Source organism: Anastrepha ludens, chromosome 2 (genome assembly GCF_028408465.1).
Source record: "Anastrepha ludens isolate Willacy chromosome 2, idAnaLude1.1, whole genome shotgun sequence".
NCBI lineage: Eukaryota > Metazoa > Arthropoda > Insecta > Diptera > Tephritidae > Anastrepha > Anastrepha ludens.
Window position 1 is genome coordinate 140,579,428 of NC_071498.1, and position 18,051 is coordinate 140,597,478.

At 37.1% G+C, this 18,051-nt stretch overlaps 1 protein-coding gene across 1 annotated transcript; it reads right to left on the bottom strand.

Moving 5' to 3' along the window:
* Positions 1-2,323: 2,323 nt before the first annotated feature.
* LOC128859708 (cell division cycle protein 16 homolog) lies at positions 2,324-10,798 on the bottom strand. The gene is made up of 11 exons (XM_054096739.1): positions 10,583-10,798; positions 10,182-10,520; positions 9,943-10,105; positions 9,759-9,874; positions 9,563-9,690; positions 9,236-9,496; positions 9,087-9,166; positions 3,333-3,538; positions 3,079-3,272; positions 2,842-3,010; positions 2,324-2,779 (listed from the first exon to the last, which is right to left on the bottom strand). Exons 1-11 carry the CDS (start codon positions 10,688-10,690, stop codon positions 2,390-2,392), a joined length of 2,154 nt encoding a protein of 717 aa, XP_053952714.1. The 5' UTR covers positions 10,691-10,798; the 3' UTR covers positions 2,324-2,389.
* Between the last annotated feature and the right edge of the window lie 7,253 nt (positions 10,799-18,051).

An 18,051-nucleotide genomic window follows, 5' to 3' on the forward strand; every position in this document is an offset into this window, starting at 1 on the left:
GACACAAATTACCGCAAAGCAATACCAATAAATCCGACGGCGGAATGGATAGCACTTTATAGTACGCACAAACACTAGCCAGGAATCGGAAATAAACGCCAAAAAGTAGGCACCAAAACAAAGCGCCAAAAAAATTGGAACCAAAAATACCCCAAGTAGTAGGCACCAAGGAAATATAACGCCAAAAAGTAGGCACCAAAAATATATTTCCTACCAGTTTGCACCAACAAACACGCGCCAAGAAGTAGAAAGTGTTATTTCTCACTAGAAATTAGCAACCACAAGGAAAAACTCAGGAAAAATAGCCTAAAGTGTATCTAAGATATATATAAGGGATAGCTCTCTCTATCCTTTTCCTCTACGTTATATCTTTTTTCTCTTTCGCGGAATGAAAATGCCCACAACGTTGTATGGCCTTGAAATTTTACTCTCCATTCTTGCTCGTCCAACGACGCCCAAGAAGTTTCACTTCAAAAATGTGAAGAAACCATGGGCCCTACGCAAATGGTTTTAGAAATCGCATGGGAACTCGTGAAGCACTGTTTCTTGTCCAGAATCGTATTCATGTGTTTTCTAGACTATGGAAAAGCATTCGAGACAGTGCAACATGACAATCTCTTTAACATTCTACCATCACTGGATATTGCCACAAAAGATTTGCGATGTTTAAGAAACCTTTATTGGAACCAAATTGCCGTAATTAATGTTGACAATGAGAAATCACAGGAAATTCCCATTCGTAAAGGCGTTAGGCAAGGATTTATATCATCATCCATCCTTTTCAACATCTATACTGAGAAAATCTTCCAAGAAGCTATTTTGGGATTCATTTTTAAGCGAATGTTGAAAATTCCGTGGACAGATCTAGTTTCTAACTTAGAGGTTCTACGACGAGTTCATCGAGAACGTGAAATAAACAAATAAATAAAACGTCGCAAGACAGCTTATCTTAGACACATCATAAGAAACACCAAGAAGTAGAAAGTGTTATTTCTCACTAGAAATTAGCAACCACAAGGAAAAACTCAGGAAAAATAGCCTAAAGTGTATCTAAGATATATATAAGGGATAGCTCTCTCTATCCTTTTCCTCTACGTTATATCTTTTTTCTCTTTCGCGGAATGAAAATGCCCACAACGTTGTATGGCCTTGAAATTTTACTCTCCATTCTTGCTCGTCCAACGACGCCCAAGAAGTTTCACTTCAAAAATGTGAAGAAACCATGGGCCCTACGCAAATGGTTTTAGAAATCGCATGGGAACTCGTGAAGCACTGTTTCTTGTCCAGAATCGTATTCATGTGTTTTCTAGACTATGGAAAAGCATTCGAGACAGTGCAACATGACAATCTCTTTAACATTCTACCATCACTGGATATTGCCACAAAAGATTTGCGATGTTTAAGAAACCTTTATTGGAACCAAATTGCCGTAATTAATGTTGACAATGAGAAATCACAGGAAATTCCCATTCGTAAAGGCGTTAGGCAAGGATTTATATCATCATCCATCCTTTTCAACATCTATACTGAGAAAATCTTCCAAGAAGCTATTTTGGGATTCATTTTTAAGCGAATGTTGAAAATTCCGTGGACAGATCTAGTTTCTAACTTAGAGGTTCTACGACGAGTTCATCGAGAACGTGAAATAAACAAATAAATAAAACGTCGCAAGACAGCTTATCTTAGACACATCATAAGAAACACCAAATACCACATATTACAATTAATATTTTAAGGAAAAATTGAAGGGAAACGATGCAATGGCCGGAATCAGTTATCATTGTTACGAAATATAAGGCATTGGACGGGCATATGCAATGTTGCAGAATTATGGAATGCAGCTCAAATAGAGATATGTAAATAATATAAATTAATACGTTTTAAGTAGATAAGAAGCAAAAAGATATAAAATATTGTATGATCGCTATACATTCGTAAACGGATAAGCAATACAGTAGAAGCTCCAATATCACTACAGCTACTTAATAGTTTTCAGAGTAAATTTTTGAGTGAAATTTCGTTCCCGTCCTACAGATAAACTATATTAAATAAATTATTTCATATTTTCAACAACTGTAAATAAAAGTATGCCATCCAAGACGGCTGTAAGTACTCATATTATCATCATCCCACAGTGAACTACTAATTTTTGTTCTAGTTGCCTTGTCCGTTAGCACAGCAGATATATTTCTCACTTATATGCAATTGCTATTGGTAAAATGGGAGATAGAATGGCACACCAGCAAGAGGAACTTATCAGTTTTTTCCCATGGCTAGAACAAAAATGAGCATTTTTGTAATTAGTGATGATAATAATAGTCAGCTGTATTTTTTTCATTTGTATATTGAAAAAAAAAATTGTTTTTTATTTTTCTTCTTTTTGCATTGACTACAAATCCATACTGACATCCATTACTACATTACTATCAGACTTATCTGGCGGATTTGTTGTGTTATCCTCTTCGTCAAATTTCAACTTTATACAATTCAATTTCGCCGGTGACTCTTCAATAGTTGGTAGACGTTTCGAGGCTGACTTGCATGATGAAGATGATGTTGTGCCACTAAAATCTCTGCCACATATGTCATCGATAATGGTTTCTTCATTCATGAGATCCTCAATGCATGTTTTCAAAATAGTTGTTGTCACAATGCAATCGCGATTGATAGCCAAACTTTTATGGAAGTAGGTAAGGGCCTCCTCGAGGTTTCCCATGAGTGCGTACACAAAACCCATTGCTGTATACGTTTGTGAGCTTTGAGGTTTGAGCAAAAGCGCCTGCATGACAATTGCGAAATTTAAAATGATGTGTAATTTCAATAGAATTCAATAATAATTACATATTGATGATATGTTAAAGCCTCTTTGTACTTCTTGCGCTTACGGCAACAGTGACCTAAATTATTGTATAAAGGTTCCCAACGCGCAGAGAGCTCCTCCTTATTTTCCTTTGCGCGCGCTCTCACAATTTCCGCTGTACGGAGGAAAACTTCTTCAGCGCCCTTGTAGCTATTGCAAAGTAATCAAGAGAACTGCTTCCACAAATGCTAGAGATTTATAAAAAATAATTAACTTACAATTCATATTCGTATTTGATTACGCCCAGCTCATGCAGCACAAAGACATCTAGCGGCGCTATGGACATAGCTTGATAAAAGAATTTCTCCGCCAGCTCCAGGTTTTTCGTAAGCCCACATTCCACTCCGATGTAAAGTAGTGGTAGATGGCAACCACGCATGAGTTGTGTAGCTTTGAAATAGGCAGCCATAGCCTGTGGAGGTTTGTGGTTTAATATATTTTTTGTAATAATTTATATAATTTTATGCCAGACCTGGTCGTGCTCATTTTCTTCGGCAAAGGAATGACCGTAAGCCAGCCATGCGGGTCCATACAGGCGATCGAGTGAAGTTGCTTTGGAGAGATATCTGCGCGCTGGATCGCTCTTGCCAATCAAATCGTAATAACAACCAACGGCATACCAGGAGATGGCCTTATCAGGATACCGATCGACAAGTTTGTGAGCAACGTAGAAGAGCTCTGAGGAAAGATGAAAAATTATTTGGGACTGTGAGAAAAATATGTGTCATAATTGGACTTACAAACTCCAAATATTTATTTAAGAGTTATGTTTTTTTATTACAAATTAAATGACTATCATGCACATAATTGGCGCGTGCACCCTTTTTGCGTGTTTAGCCGAGCTCATCCTCCTATTTGTGGCGTGCGTCTTGATGTTGTTCCTCAAATGGAGGAACCTACAATTTTAAGCCGACTCCGAACGGCAGATATATAATTTTTTATGAGGAGCTTTTTTCATGGCAGAAATACACTCGGAGGTTTGCCATTGCCTGCCGAGGGGCGACCGCTATAAGAAAAAACTTATTCTTAATTTTCGTCTTTCACGGAGATTCGAGCCTACGTTCTCTCTGAATTCCGAATGGTAGTCACGCACCAATCCATTCAGCTACGGCGGCCGGTCTACAAAAGTATAATTTAATATTTATTCTGTCATCGGTGTGGCCTTAATTACTAATTTTATCCTTTGCAACCGTTTAACGGTCATCCATAACCTTTTTAATTTTTGTCGGGACAACTAGCAAGAACAGCACTCAGACAAGATTAAGTTCATTGAGCAGTACAATTAATTTAATTTAATTTTCTTTAAATCTACCCGCCCTCGAAATCTGAGCAGATATTTGGGGTGCCAAAGAACCAAGGTGGTCACACATCAGTACCAAAGATCTCAAGCCTGATTCGAGCGAAGGCCGTGCAGTCGCACAGAAAGTGGTCCGCTGTCTCATTCTCCTCTCTAAATGCTGAGCACAGTGCACTGTCTGAAACGCCCACCTTTTCTAACCAGCTGCCTACAGTCCCTTCTGATAAATGACAGGAGGATCAGCGACAGTCGGTCGGACATGACAGGTACCATTAGTTTTGTCCATCGGCAGCCACTCTCAGCCTGCCCAAGCTCGCTTGTAGGTTGAATAAAAACCCTTTTCCTAAGCGTGACTTTGATGGCTGCAGAAGAGAGTGGCAGAATGGGCTCCGCGCCAAAGAAGTTGGTCTCAGAGTCCATCCTCGCTAAAGAGTCAGAGGTATCGATACCCGCTATACCCACGTGTTTCGGGACCTATGTTAGCATCAGGTTATTATGTCTACCGGTTCAGTCTGGATTTACAGGACCCAATTATCCTTCACCTGGTTGGAGGGCTGTCTAAGGTCATGGACGCAGTTTTGCTGTTGCGCAGACACATAAAGATCTGCCTCTCTCCCAGTTTTCCACAACAAAGTTCATTGCTTCTTGAACAGCATACACCTCTCAAAAGACGCAGACTTATTACAAGATGCCTACCACAGATAAACGTAAAGGTCTAGCTCTTTTTTTTACCACTGAGAAGAAATAGGTATATGTGATAGCTTTCAGCCAGCCATGACAACCTAGCCTAACCTAAGCTAACATATGCACATGAGTATTATAAGTAATTTTATTCACACTACGGTTAACAGCATGAATATATTGAAATAGATATACGCATCTCAGTCCACGTCCACGTTTCGGTAAATATGTACATCTCGATAACAACTTAATAAAAGTAGCCCAAATTTGGCGCACGTATTGCTCATCTTATTTATATCCAACATAATATTTTTGAAAATGGATAAGTCTGAAGCTATAGCTTGATTTGAGATTTTTCTAAAACTCAAATGTCCTTAATGCAAGGTAAGTTTATGTTAAAAATAAGTGAAATGGGGAGTAACCACGCCCACCTCCCGTATAACGTTAATTTTTAAAATATATATTAGAAAAATTTGATATCTCCGTTAGAAAAGAAGCAAAATTACTCAACTTTACGCAACTTAATTTAAAAAAAATGGGCGGCATTACGCTACGGGCTTCAAACTATTCTGAAAACCGCGAAATTGCAATGATTTTAATTATTGTTGGACGCACCATCGTGACCACACTGTAATTGACGAGTCACATAAAAAATGATTCATTAAAAGATTCACTAAACCAGTGGTGCGCCCACTCACACGCACACAAACACATTTTGTGCATTCGGTAAAAGGTTGAAAAGCTCATCGCTACACCCAAAAAAATTAGCAAACACTTTTTGTGCTTGTAAAGCAAACAGAATAAAATATGCCTTTGTATTATTATAAAAATTAATATATTTTCGATAAAAATATATAATTTTTCTTAAGTTTTAAAATGAAATTGCTAGTTTTGTTGTGCAATGTTTTCGTATGTAAAATATTGTGTTGGTAAAGGAAGGATAAAAAAGATAAAAATAACTCAGCTAACTAATTATTCGTTCCAGTTACTGGCGCGAAATTAATTTCATCGAGACAAATGGAAAAGTGTTTGCTCTTTGTACCCTACTTATAAATATGGAATATATGTAAATGCCGATTTCTTCAGTACGCCGAGTTATGGTGGACCACGATAAAGGTATGGAACCAAGAATTTCCTGCCTCTAGTGCTAAAGCATTGCAAAACCAATTGACATAACTCTCAAAAAAAAAAAAAATCCGTCATCAGATGACCTGCATTGCAACGCTAAAGCAACAAAAAAGCTGGTCTTTCGTCGAAAATAGTCTATACTTGTATTTTCACCCAAAGAATCCATCACAGATTACTCATAAAAAGATTTTTGTAATCTACAAATTAGGCGTTAATGCCTTTGAACGTAATATTCCCTACTGCATTTTATAAAAATTTAGAGAAATAATAGTTTGTTTAATAAGTTTTGCGGTTCGATAAAAAAACTCAATTTTATGGAACATCAATAAACTGGCTTCAACAAGATTCCAATTCATGACTTCCACCCCTGAAATGAGAATCTGGAAGGGCTGCAAAATACGCTTCCACAGCTGTTATAAACTCATCATTTGATGAAAAACACTTTCCACGCATGATTTTATTAGGTCTAGACGCAGACGGAAGTCGCTAGGCACCAAATCTGATGAATACGGAGGATTCTCCAACAAATCGAAATTTAATTCATGGATTTCAGCCATTGTCAAAATGCTCTTGTGACACGGGGCATTGTCCTCACGATAAGTAATTTTTTTCTTTTGCAAAATGGCTCTTTTTTGCGAATTTTTCCTTCAGCTGGTCTAAAAGGTTACGATTATATTCAGTATTTATTGTTCTACCAGTTTGCAAGTAATCCACAAACAAAATTCCTTTCGCGTCCAAAAATACACATGCTAACAACTTTTTGGTAGATTTCTTTGGTGTCCAGCCGAAGAACCAGGTTCACACCGCTCTTAAGCCTCTTGTTTTGATACAGTTACACCCAAGTCTCATCCATAGTGAATAATAGATGCATAAAATCCACTTTATACTTTCGCAAACGCTCTAAATGTTGCTGAGAAAGTCGCACTCGAATGTGTTGTTATGCCTTCCAAAAATAAAAATTCAATCACTGCGCGATACCTAATTTTTTCCATTGTAGAAAATACTGTAACACATCGATACTAACATAAATGGCTTATAAACAAAGAATGAATTGACAGATTTAAATGAAACTTCACATACGTTCATATGAAGAGTGTATCAACATAATAAAAAAATGTAGGCTTGTAGTACCGCACTCTATTATCGAACCGCAAAACTTATTGAACAACCTAGTAGTTTTCGGAAAATAACATTTTTTTCCCCCCTACAATATTGAACATCGCTTAACCCGAAAAAATAGCTCATATATATATAATTTTAAGCAGCTTCATCGTTAACAGTCTTGATAAGCAAAACACACCTTCATAATTCACAGTGCATTGAGAGCTTTCGCCCTGTTGCCTGTGTAATCTCATCTATGTGAGAGCTTTAAAAAGCTGAGCCCACTGGCTGGGCAAAGAGCGACACTGCACTAAACAATAATTTTTGCGAGCTGGAGGCGTAGAGTTAAAAGGAAGAGTACGGCTAACAGTAAAGTTTTAAACTTAAATTTAGAAATAAGTATACCCTACGTATTATAGTATTTTAGTATAGTATTTTATGAAAGCATTTGTAGATCACTATTTGCTCACTATGTGGATCAGAAATTCACCTAATAAATTGCAAAACAATACTTTTAGGACTTTCGTCTGTTTGGAAGACATTTTAACAACAAAAAAGGTCGTATAATGGAAAGAATCGAAAAAGTGATTAACAAAAAATAAAGTCTCTAGTATTAGATAACTAGGTTTAAAACGACTACATCGGTCTACCTTTTGAAACATAGTACTGTCCATCAGAAATACCAGGGCGGATAATTAGCTACGTATACGTATTTGAAGGGGTTCCGCAATGACAATCATAATTTCCTATATGCAATACAGAGGGAAATCAGGCACTGAGTGTTGAATTTCGATGTTAAAATTAAATGTTTCGCTTTCCACTTAAGGGTGGGTATGTTGTTGTTTTAAACCGTGTCAGTCCAATGTAATCACAAGTCGTCTTCGTCGAACTTTTCTAACGGTGCTTCGGAACACGTGTTGTTTTGACAGGTTGGATCCAGAAGGAGAGGGGTGTTAGGTGAATAGGTTTAATAGGGCATCTGAAGAGATGGTTAGTATCGAGCGGGATGCATTCACGTGCTGGAAATAAAATGGGCATGTCGGGGTCGATTCTGGATAAGTAGCTCAGAACGCAATTGGGACAAAGTTACGCAGATCTCGTGAGGCAGCTGAAGCTCCTCGTCTGCAATAGGTACTGGTTAACTCCGATAACGGAAATCAGGGGTCGGGAGTTTAGAAAAGTGGTAAAGATCTCCCGATGAATGTGGTCTAATGTTTGTCTGTATACTGTCCGGTCCAGTAGTTGTAAATGTATTTTGTCCCGGATCTTGTCGGTGAAGTTGAAAAGATGCCTCCTGACGTGCATGGATGGTGGCTCTGACCCTAGTAAATGTCGGTTGGGGTGATACCTTCAGTAACACCCTAGAAGCAATTGCTTGATGAGCATTTTGTTGTGCTCCTTTGAGAGATCATTGATGCTTTATTGCGGAGGTATGGCACGGGGGACATTTGTAGCCCCATAGCAGTCCTGATTGTAGTATTCTGCGAAGTCTGTAGCTTTCTTCACTGCGATTCACTGGTACCAGGCGACCAGATAGGCGCAGCATAATTCAGAACCGGCCGGCCGGCAATTGGCGCTTTAAATGTCGCCAGCACCATTTCTTTGTCTTTGCTCTAAGTGCTGCCGGTAAGCGGTTTGAGTACTTTTTTGCGCGTTTCCACGACAGTCGGTTCTACGTTACCGAAACGACTCGGATTTATATCCGGCCAAGGACTGTCACTCCAGCATCATTCCCCGTATGTAAATATGGGGAATGTTTATGCTGCTATAACAACAACAACTACTTTTTTGCGGTTTTGCACCTTAGACGCAATTTCGGTTGTGTGTGCAGAAAAGGAGAGGAAACTATCAAAGGTAACGCCCAAAATGTTAGGTTTGTTTACTGTCGGTTTGGTGTGTCATCGACTTTTAGCTTTATCTGGGGTGGGGATCGCTGTTGTCAGTGTTATGAAAGGGTATTTTAAATACGAAATAAAATATATACATATCTATAGTAAGTACTCGATCAGATAAACTCACTGTTATAATCACCGAATTCGACCAAGCAACCAATTTGTAGTGTTAAACCAGCATTATGATAGGGATCCGCTTTCAGTAAACTGCAGAAAAACAAAATCAGTAATAATTACTATATTTTTAAATAGTTATAAAAAGCCTCTTTAACTTACTCTTGCAAGATTTTATAACTTTTCTTATATTCGCAATCATAGAACAGTTTCTCTGCCTCAGCGGCCATAATATCAGTGCTCTTTTGTATGCGACTTAGGCACATGGCAAGCGGTAAAATATTTTTATTGTCTGCCTCTTTTGGCGTGCGATCGCGTGCGGGCGTATCCATGTGTGAACGATTCGATTCGTTGATAAGCGATGATGCACGTGTGAGACTTATTTGCAAGGAGAATGGAGTATTTTTCAGATCTTCAAGTACCCTTGAAAATATAGAATTACATTACATTATGAAACGAAGAATCTTAAATATATTATTTTGCTGGTACTTGTTTGCAGGTGACATAATCTGTGGCGCCATATACTTTGACAGTATGTTCTTGTGCAGATGCGCATCAGATGCTTGATTTTTTTTTATTTTCTCACTCAAATCTTTAATCGTCTGATCACCAGTAGACTGCCGTCGAAGAGTAATATTAATAATTTAAATGGTGACACATTTCACAAACCAACTAAATTACTTACTGGATCAATGGATTCGTAATACTTTTTAAGCTTTGACTCGTATAATTTCTTTATGAATTTTGCATCGGTTTCACTCGAATGCTGCGCAAGCGGCAAATGTTGCATTAACTCTTTCTCTGAAATATGAAATTTTTTTATTACATAACTCTTTTGAATTGTATGTGAAAATTGAGCGGTGTTTCACCTTCCCAAGCCATCAACATTTCGTGTTGTACCAAAGCTTCGAGCGCTTCGAAGCAATATACTGATTTATGTAGCGCCTGCACGTAGTAGTCCATGGCCAATCCTCGATTATCTAAAGCTTCGTAGATTTTTCCTTTCATAAAACTAATGGATGCCATAACTTCCTGCAGTTAAAACGAAAAGTTAATCCGAATATTAATCAATTTAAACGGTTTTACAAATCATATGAATAACGCTTACGTTTTTGTTTGCCTCTTCAATATTAAATGTAGAATGGCATCCTATAGACCCATGGCCCAGCGGTTGAGTTATTAATGTCGATGCCAGAAACTCAATGTCAATGGTGTTTATAACACTAACAGCTTCATTAAGTTCCTTTGCTTCATAAAGGCTTTCCAGAATCAGACTGTAACTCGAAATGTGCGTCTTCTCTAATCCGAAACGACGTATTAAATGTGCAGCCCGGTGGTACTCTTTTAGGAGGAACATGCAGTGAGCCTGGCAATAAACATCCTTAGGATCATTTTGACTGAGTACACACACTTTTTCAGCCCAAAACAGAGCCGTCTGGTAGCGCCGCTAGAGAACGTAGAAAAATACGTCTAAAATTGCGAATACAGACAACTTTCATTCGCTCTTACCATATCAATAAACATTTTGACCAGCTTACGATAGTGCGCCACATCGATTACACCGCCCTCTGCATCTTCTTCGGTGCTATCGTTACGCATTTCGCTATCCCCAGTCATCAAAACACGGTACTTGCTTTTGGCTTAGGGCAAGAAAGAAAAATTGTTGTTTAATTCCCTGCACTAAAACACAAATTTGCGACCGTCAATAAGATTTTGACAGCAAAACAGCTGTCAATGCCGGTTGGGAAGAAGAAGAATAGATACGCTCACAATGGACATAGTAGTGTTACCCACCGTGTTTAGAATTCCTGAATACTGCTTTATTTTGATTTAAAGGGAACCAAAAAAGTTGAGGAATTTAATGAGAAAAACTTGTATGATGAATGTGATAAAATTTTTAAATTCTTATAGCAAGAAAGAATAAAAAATAACAAAAATATGTAATATGGAGCTTCGATAATTCGTTGCCATTTATAAGTAAATTATGCTTTATGCTCTATTTTATATGTACATTTTTAATTTGCAACATTAGGTGCATAATTATAAAGCCATATACGGAAGGGCCAAATAAGACCTACTAATGTTAAGCACGATTAACTTTTTTTATTTTTTTGACATATTTATTTTTCTCTTTTTGTAGGTTATAATTGAATTGCTGGAAATTTATTATGGAACCCTAAAGTACAACACAACGCGTTAAAATTATCGAGTTTTTCTATTCTTACACAATTAGCCACACAAATTGATTTTTCAAATAATGTTTTAATGTCGGATGAAGCTCATTTCCATTTAAATTGGTATGTCAACAAACAAAACTGTAGATTGTGGGGCTCTGAAAATCCATGGGCAACACACCAACATCAGTTGCACCCATTTACTGTTTGATGCGGTGTTATGGCCACTACATATATCGGTCCATATTTCTTCGAAAATGAGGATGAAACGCCGAAACCGATTTCAGGAGCTTCGTACTGAACATTGATTGAGAACTTTTTGCGGCCAATGGCGGAGCAGTATCCTAATTTGAGGTTTCAACAAGATGGAGCAACTGCGCATACTGCTAGACAGTAGTCTTTAGTCATTAGTAGGCCTTATTTGGCCCACCCTGTACATCCCGGATTTATTTCGAAAGAAATAAGGTCCGTTGATACTGTCATACTTCAAACCGTATAATACATCCAATATTTACGGTTCGATTGATGTTCAGTTGAATACTTGCGGAAAGAATTGTTAGCAAAGCTGAGTAGAGGTCTCGTCAGCAAATATAACTTTCTGGTTTGAGTCCGGATCAGTGTTTCTACAACTGAACCTGTTTTGCGATAATATTTGTTTAAAAATTTTCAAAATTTTTCGACAGCAACTAAAACATATGTACAATTGGCACGTACACCCGTTTTGCGTGTTTGAACCAAAATGCAGAGCAGGTTTTTTCTAATGGGGTCGAGCCGGACTCCTCCTCCTATTTATTTTTTCATGGCAGAAATACAACCGGAGGTTTGCCATGGCCTGCCGAGGGCGACCGCTATTAGAAAAAACCTTTTCTTCATTTTGGTCTTTCACCGAGACTCGAACCTACGTTCTCTCTGAATTCCGAATGGTAGTTACGCACCAGCCCATTCGGCTATGGCGGCCGCAACTGAAACATAACAATTGGAAATATTGCTATTGCACCTGCTCACCCTATATAAGAATTATCAAACCATAATTCTTACAATTTTTATGCCTGCTGGAAAATTTCGCCTACGTTCTATTATATTATCTCTCAAGGAAAATCGAGTTATAGCCTAGACGAACGGCAGCGTTAATCGGGATTACCGGCGCTGTTAATTTAGATTAAAATTGTAATGTGATCGACGGAGCAGCTGATTTGTTTATTGAATATTTTTGTAAGTAAGAGATGGACCGCAGACTGCAAGTATGGGTATTAGCCTTATAATTATTTATTTTAAAAAAATCTAAAATTGCTATTTCTCGAACTACTCCGCAATACCAAAACAATGAGTGTCATTTCGAACATCTTATGCAGAAAGTAAATTGTTGAAAGCTAATAAAATACTTGATTTTAACTCATTCGATTATCTTAGTACCTCCGTCTTCTACCTTATAGGTACAACACATTGATGAACAACAAAACAAGCAAATGACGTCATAGTATTGGACTGGTCTTCCCAGTCCCCTGCCACCAACCCCATTGAAAATGTGTTGGGAACTATGGAAACGCATCTTGCCGGAAGGCCCGTCCATGATTTAAGGAACTCGTGCGCCAAGTTCACAAAATCTAGTCCTGTTTGCCAACGAGCTACGCAGGAAAGCTGGTTCAAATCAAGAAGAAGATGCCAGGCTTAAATATATATCTTTTATACTTCATGAACAATCGCGGTTCTTTTTTTCTGACACAGACTGTAAATGGATAAAAATTCAAAAGCTAATTTTTCAAAATTAACCGAATATGTAGCAGAAAAGAACAATAACGGAAGAAAACCATGCAAAAAGTCTCTAGTTTCGGGAAAACCCGTAAGCTTTGCTTGAAATTCGCAAGCACATAAAGAAAAGATGGATTTTTGGCAAAAAGTTTTGTTTACAGATGAGTCAAAGTTTAAAATATTTGGCAGCGATGGTAGAGCACAAGTTTGGAGAAAAAAAGTACTGCACTTAATCCTTAGAATCAACTGGTTATGGTTAACGATCCAAAATACACAGTGTGTAAGAGAAGCTTGGAACGGTATAATGTCTGCACAGCTGAGAAATTTAATTGCCTCGATGCCAAGTCAGCTTCAGGCGGTTATTAAAGCTAACGGTAGTCCAATTAAATACAGGGTGGGCCATATAGCGTTTGCTTTTTGAACCACCTATTTTTTTGAGAATGTTAACACAAATGACATGTCAAATGTGTCCATAATTTACTTAAAAGTTTGACATTTACGAAATGGGACGCTATACGCTTGAACAAAATTGGGAAATATTGAAAACCTATTTCCAAAGTGGTGAGTCTTCTTCTTCTTCCGCGGCTACAGTAAATAGCGAGCGTTACCGTGACATGCTCAACGAGTTTTTGTTTCCAAAAATTGAAGAGGATGACATGGACGACATTTGGTTTCAACAGGACGGTGCAACTTGTCACACTGCCAAAGTTACACTCGAACTTTTGGCTACCGTTTTTGAATTCCGATATCAATTGGCCGCCTGGGAGCTGTGATTTAAGCCCGTTGGACTATTTTTTGTGGGGAGCCGTTAAGGACAAATGCTATGCGAATCATCCAGAGCCAATTGATGCTTTAAAACACGAAATCGAAGTTGCCATTCATGAAATTGGAGCCCAAACAATCGAAAATGTGTTTAAAAATTGGGTTGATCGAATGGCCAGTTACAGTAGGCCAGTCGTGGCAGTCATTTGAACAATATTATTTTTCATGTTCAATCTTCAAAATAAAAAAAAAAGTTTGAAAAAATATTGATTAGTTTCTTTTTATAGCCGATTCTAAAAGCAAATTTTACATGGCCCACCCTTTACAAGCAATAACATCTATGTAGGATTAACTAAAGTTTCACACTAAATTAAGTTTTTAAACTTTATGTAGAGTTTTGTCAACACTGTTTCTGTGTTTTGCACCCAAACTTTGTTATTACATATTAAGGAATGGATGTGTTTAGTTTATTTTGCAATAGACTTTTTGGACTTTCAAGCCAACGAAAAAGTGGGTACATGAAAACTTTTCCCCATCACTGTATATATCTGTCTACTTTTGATAAAACAGCCCAAGTCAACTTAGCACTTTTTTCTGTAAGACACTAAATTGCTTGCTTTTTTCGAAATATTAATTCAATTATTAATTCATAGCCTTCATAACCTTTATAAAATTTGAATAAAATACTAAAATTTGTTTTGATAGATAAGAATTTACTGGCCTTAAAGCAAAACCTGTTAAAAAAGTGACTTAAGTTTTTTCGCCAAAAGCGTGCAAGTATATACTACAAATGTGTATATCAGGTGTTTTTTTAGCTGCTTGAGAACTGCCGGTAGCGATCAAGAATGACAGAGTATACGATTGCGCCTTTCGAGTTCGCCGTGTCGTAAGAGCCCATGAATAAACAAGCAAAAGGAAGGGGAATCACTTGTTTGTGAAGAAGAAGAGTAGGCGAAAGCAATGGAAACAATCAAACACAAGAACTTATACGCCCACACACATCCACAACGCCCTGCGCATAAAAACGCAAAAACTGCATTTGAAGGCTTTATATAATATTAATTTGTGCTTTCACAATTTAACAGACGGCACTTTGTTTTCTTTAGTTTAAATCTCACAAATCACAATATTACCAAGCCATTTGCATGTAATTTCTCCTACTTTTGCTTGTTTTGTATTTCGAAGGGAGCTGACGTCAGACTTGCCAAGCTCGCAAATCGAAAAATAGAGTAACCATTTAATTCGCCTTGGACTGTGTGGACATTGCTGTTCAGTAAGGTTTGGCGAGTCATTATGAATCGTTTAGTGCCAGAACAATGCTTTCAAATTGTGGAAATTTGCTTTAAGAAATCTGTTAGCGAAGTGTTGAAGAAGACGGCGAAATCTCGATTCGCCGTCGTTCTCAACTGGTTGGCCTTTGTCCTTTGACGTGGACAATTTTACGTAAGGATCTTGGCTTGCATGTTTATAAAATACAGTTCGCGCTAAATGTGAAGACAATTTTAATTTAAATTTTTTTTTAATTTTTTTTATTAACGATTCTTATTAAATTTTTAGAAGCTTTGTACAATTGCAGCGCCAAATGACCATCGTTTGCTTCCAATTTAAAATTATTATTAAGATTTATTGGAAAAAGTAGTCAAAGATTGAATTGAATAGACCATCCAACTCGTGCCGCGGTGAGCTTATGCCGGATATTATTACTAAAAAATAAATAAATGCCATGATATACTATATACCTGACTATAATAAAAAAATTCATTCGAACAATATTTCTGCTTTGTAATATGATATTATTTAAAAGACATCTTTAAGTCACATCCAAAAAAAGCTCCCAGCTACGAAGAATCGGAGGCTGGAACCCCTCCTTTCTTGCTCCCACCCTTCATCCTCACTCCTTCCATCTCATTCACATAGTGCATAATATTTTGTAAACTTTTGTTAGTTTATTATACAAGAAAGAATCAAGAGAAAAAAAATTTAAGTCCGCCAGATTAAAAAAAAAACATCCGATACATCTGTATGTATGTATATAAATACATATACCTATGTAGGTATATAACTGGCACGTACATCTATTGTTAGATGTATGGCCGAGCTCCTGCTTCAATTTATGCTATGCGTCTTGATTTTGTTTCGTAATAAGGAAATCCCTACAGATTTATGAACTTTAATTGTTACAAAAAAATGTAAGCAAATTCTTCTGTTTCATTATAAACATTATATATGCGCATATATACAGTGAAACCTCCCCTTGCGGACACCTCCAATAAGCGGACACTCCCTATAACCGGACAAAAACTGAGGAACCAAACTTTATGTTGGATTTTTAGAACGAATTCCACTCTAATAACCGGACACTCTAATAACCGGACGCGGACACTTTTTCTCATTGACCTCTCGGTAACGGACAAGCAAAATATATCACTGAACAAATGTGTAAAGAAAACAATAAAAACCTCCCATAAGCGGACGTGATACTCTAATCCACGGACAACAAAGATAGTAGATAGACACTAGTGGAAATAAAAGATATTAAAAGAATATGGATGGGCGGTGGTAACGTCAACAAAAAGAAAAAGTTCTTAAGGGGTTAGGGGTAGTCAGAATTTTCAAAAAATCGATTTTTTTTTTTTGCATTTTCTTAAAGTACATATAATGTTTTAAAAATATTGTGTAAAAATTTGAAGTGAATCCGACAAATACTTTTCAAGTTATTCAACAATTAACAAAGGGCGCTCGGCCGCTCCGGAGCCGATAGCAAAACTTTAAATGCGTTTTTCTCAAAACTATATTTTTCAAACTGGTGAACACTGTAACTTAAAAACCGCTACGTAGATTTCAATAAAATTTATACAGCTTTTGAAAAACATAAAAAACTTGTGCCTGATCGAAGGATTTTTTTTTTTTTCAAAAATTTCGATTTTTCTTTAACAATTAACTGTTGGTTTTTTCCCGAAAATCTGAAAAATATTTCCTGAGGCCGCCATTTTGTTCATTTTGAAAAAAAAAAAAAAGCTTCGATCCGGCTCGAGATTATCTATCAATAAAAATAATTTTTCTCATCCGATTGGTTTTAGATGAATCTGCAAGGACTTGTGATGTTCACCGCAAGGGACTTCTGGAGAAACGGGCTTCACACAAACAGCGATAACTTTTGCAATTATTAATTTTTTTTTTTGAAATTTTGGTGAAGTCAAGTTAAAACATGATGTTTTTATGCTATGTTTTTATTTTTGTTAAATAAATTAATTAAGTAGCAAAAAAAAATTCGTGAAAATCATCATTTTTTCGGGCCTCTGACTACCCCTAACCCCTTAAACGCGGATGGCTCAAAAATTGACCATTTGAGTTTTGGTTCGTTAAGGCCAGAAGCCAAAATATACCAATATCGGGTATTATTATAAAGGAAAAAGCAAAAGAAATCGCTGGCCGATTAGGTATTCACAATTTTTCTGCGTCAAATGGATGGTTGGAGAAATGGCGTAGGCGTCATAATGTGACTTTCAAAAGAATATGTGGGGAATCTTCCGAGGTTAATTTCCAGGATTGTAAGCCAATAAAGTTGGAGATAAAGAAAATCCATTAGTTATCGGAAAAGCAGCATGCCCACGCGCCTTTAAAAGAGGCAATATAGGAAGTTTGCCAGTGGAATGGAAGTCAAACCGGAAAGCTTGGATGTCTCGTGAAGTTATGTGTGAGTGGCTAGAAATGCTTGATAAAAAAATGGGCTGCCAGAAGAGAAAAATTTTATTACTTTTGGACAATGCTGCAACTCACCCTCGAGATATTAAACTAGATAACATAAAGTTGATCTTTTTTCCTGCTAATACAACATCCCTTTGTCAGCCCCTCGATCAGGGTATAATACAAAATTTTTAGTGTCATTACAGATGCCATATAATCAAACATATTTTGACAAAATTAGGAGGCATTCCAATGGACAGACTTTCAAAAACTTTTGACATTTTGGAGGCTGTTTTTTTTATTAAATCTTCATGGGACAACGTAACGGCAGAAACAATTAAGAATTGTTTTTCGAAAGCCGGGTTTCAAAAAGCTCCGCTTGAATGTTCTGACTTCGAGGCAGAGGATGATATTTCCATATCGACACTAGCGGCTTTGATAAAGATTTTAAATGAAAATCAGCAAGGTAAGTATACAGAAGAGTTTTTGTTAACCGACGAAGTTGTTAATACAGAAGACAATAATATTGACGTTGTCATTGACGAAATTAATACTGAGGAATTATCTGACGGAGAAAGCGGAAACTCAAATCATGTATGTGTCCAG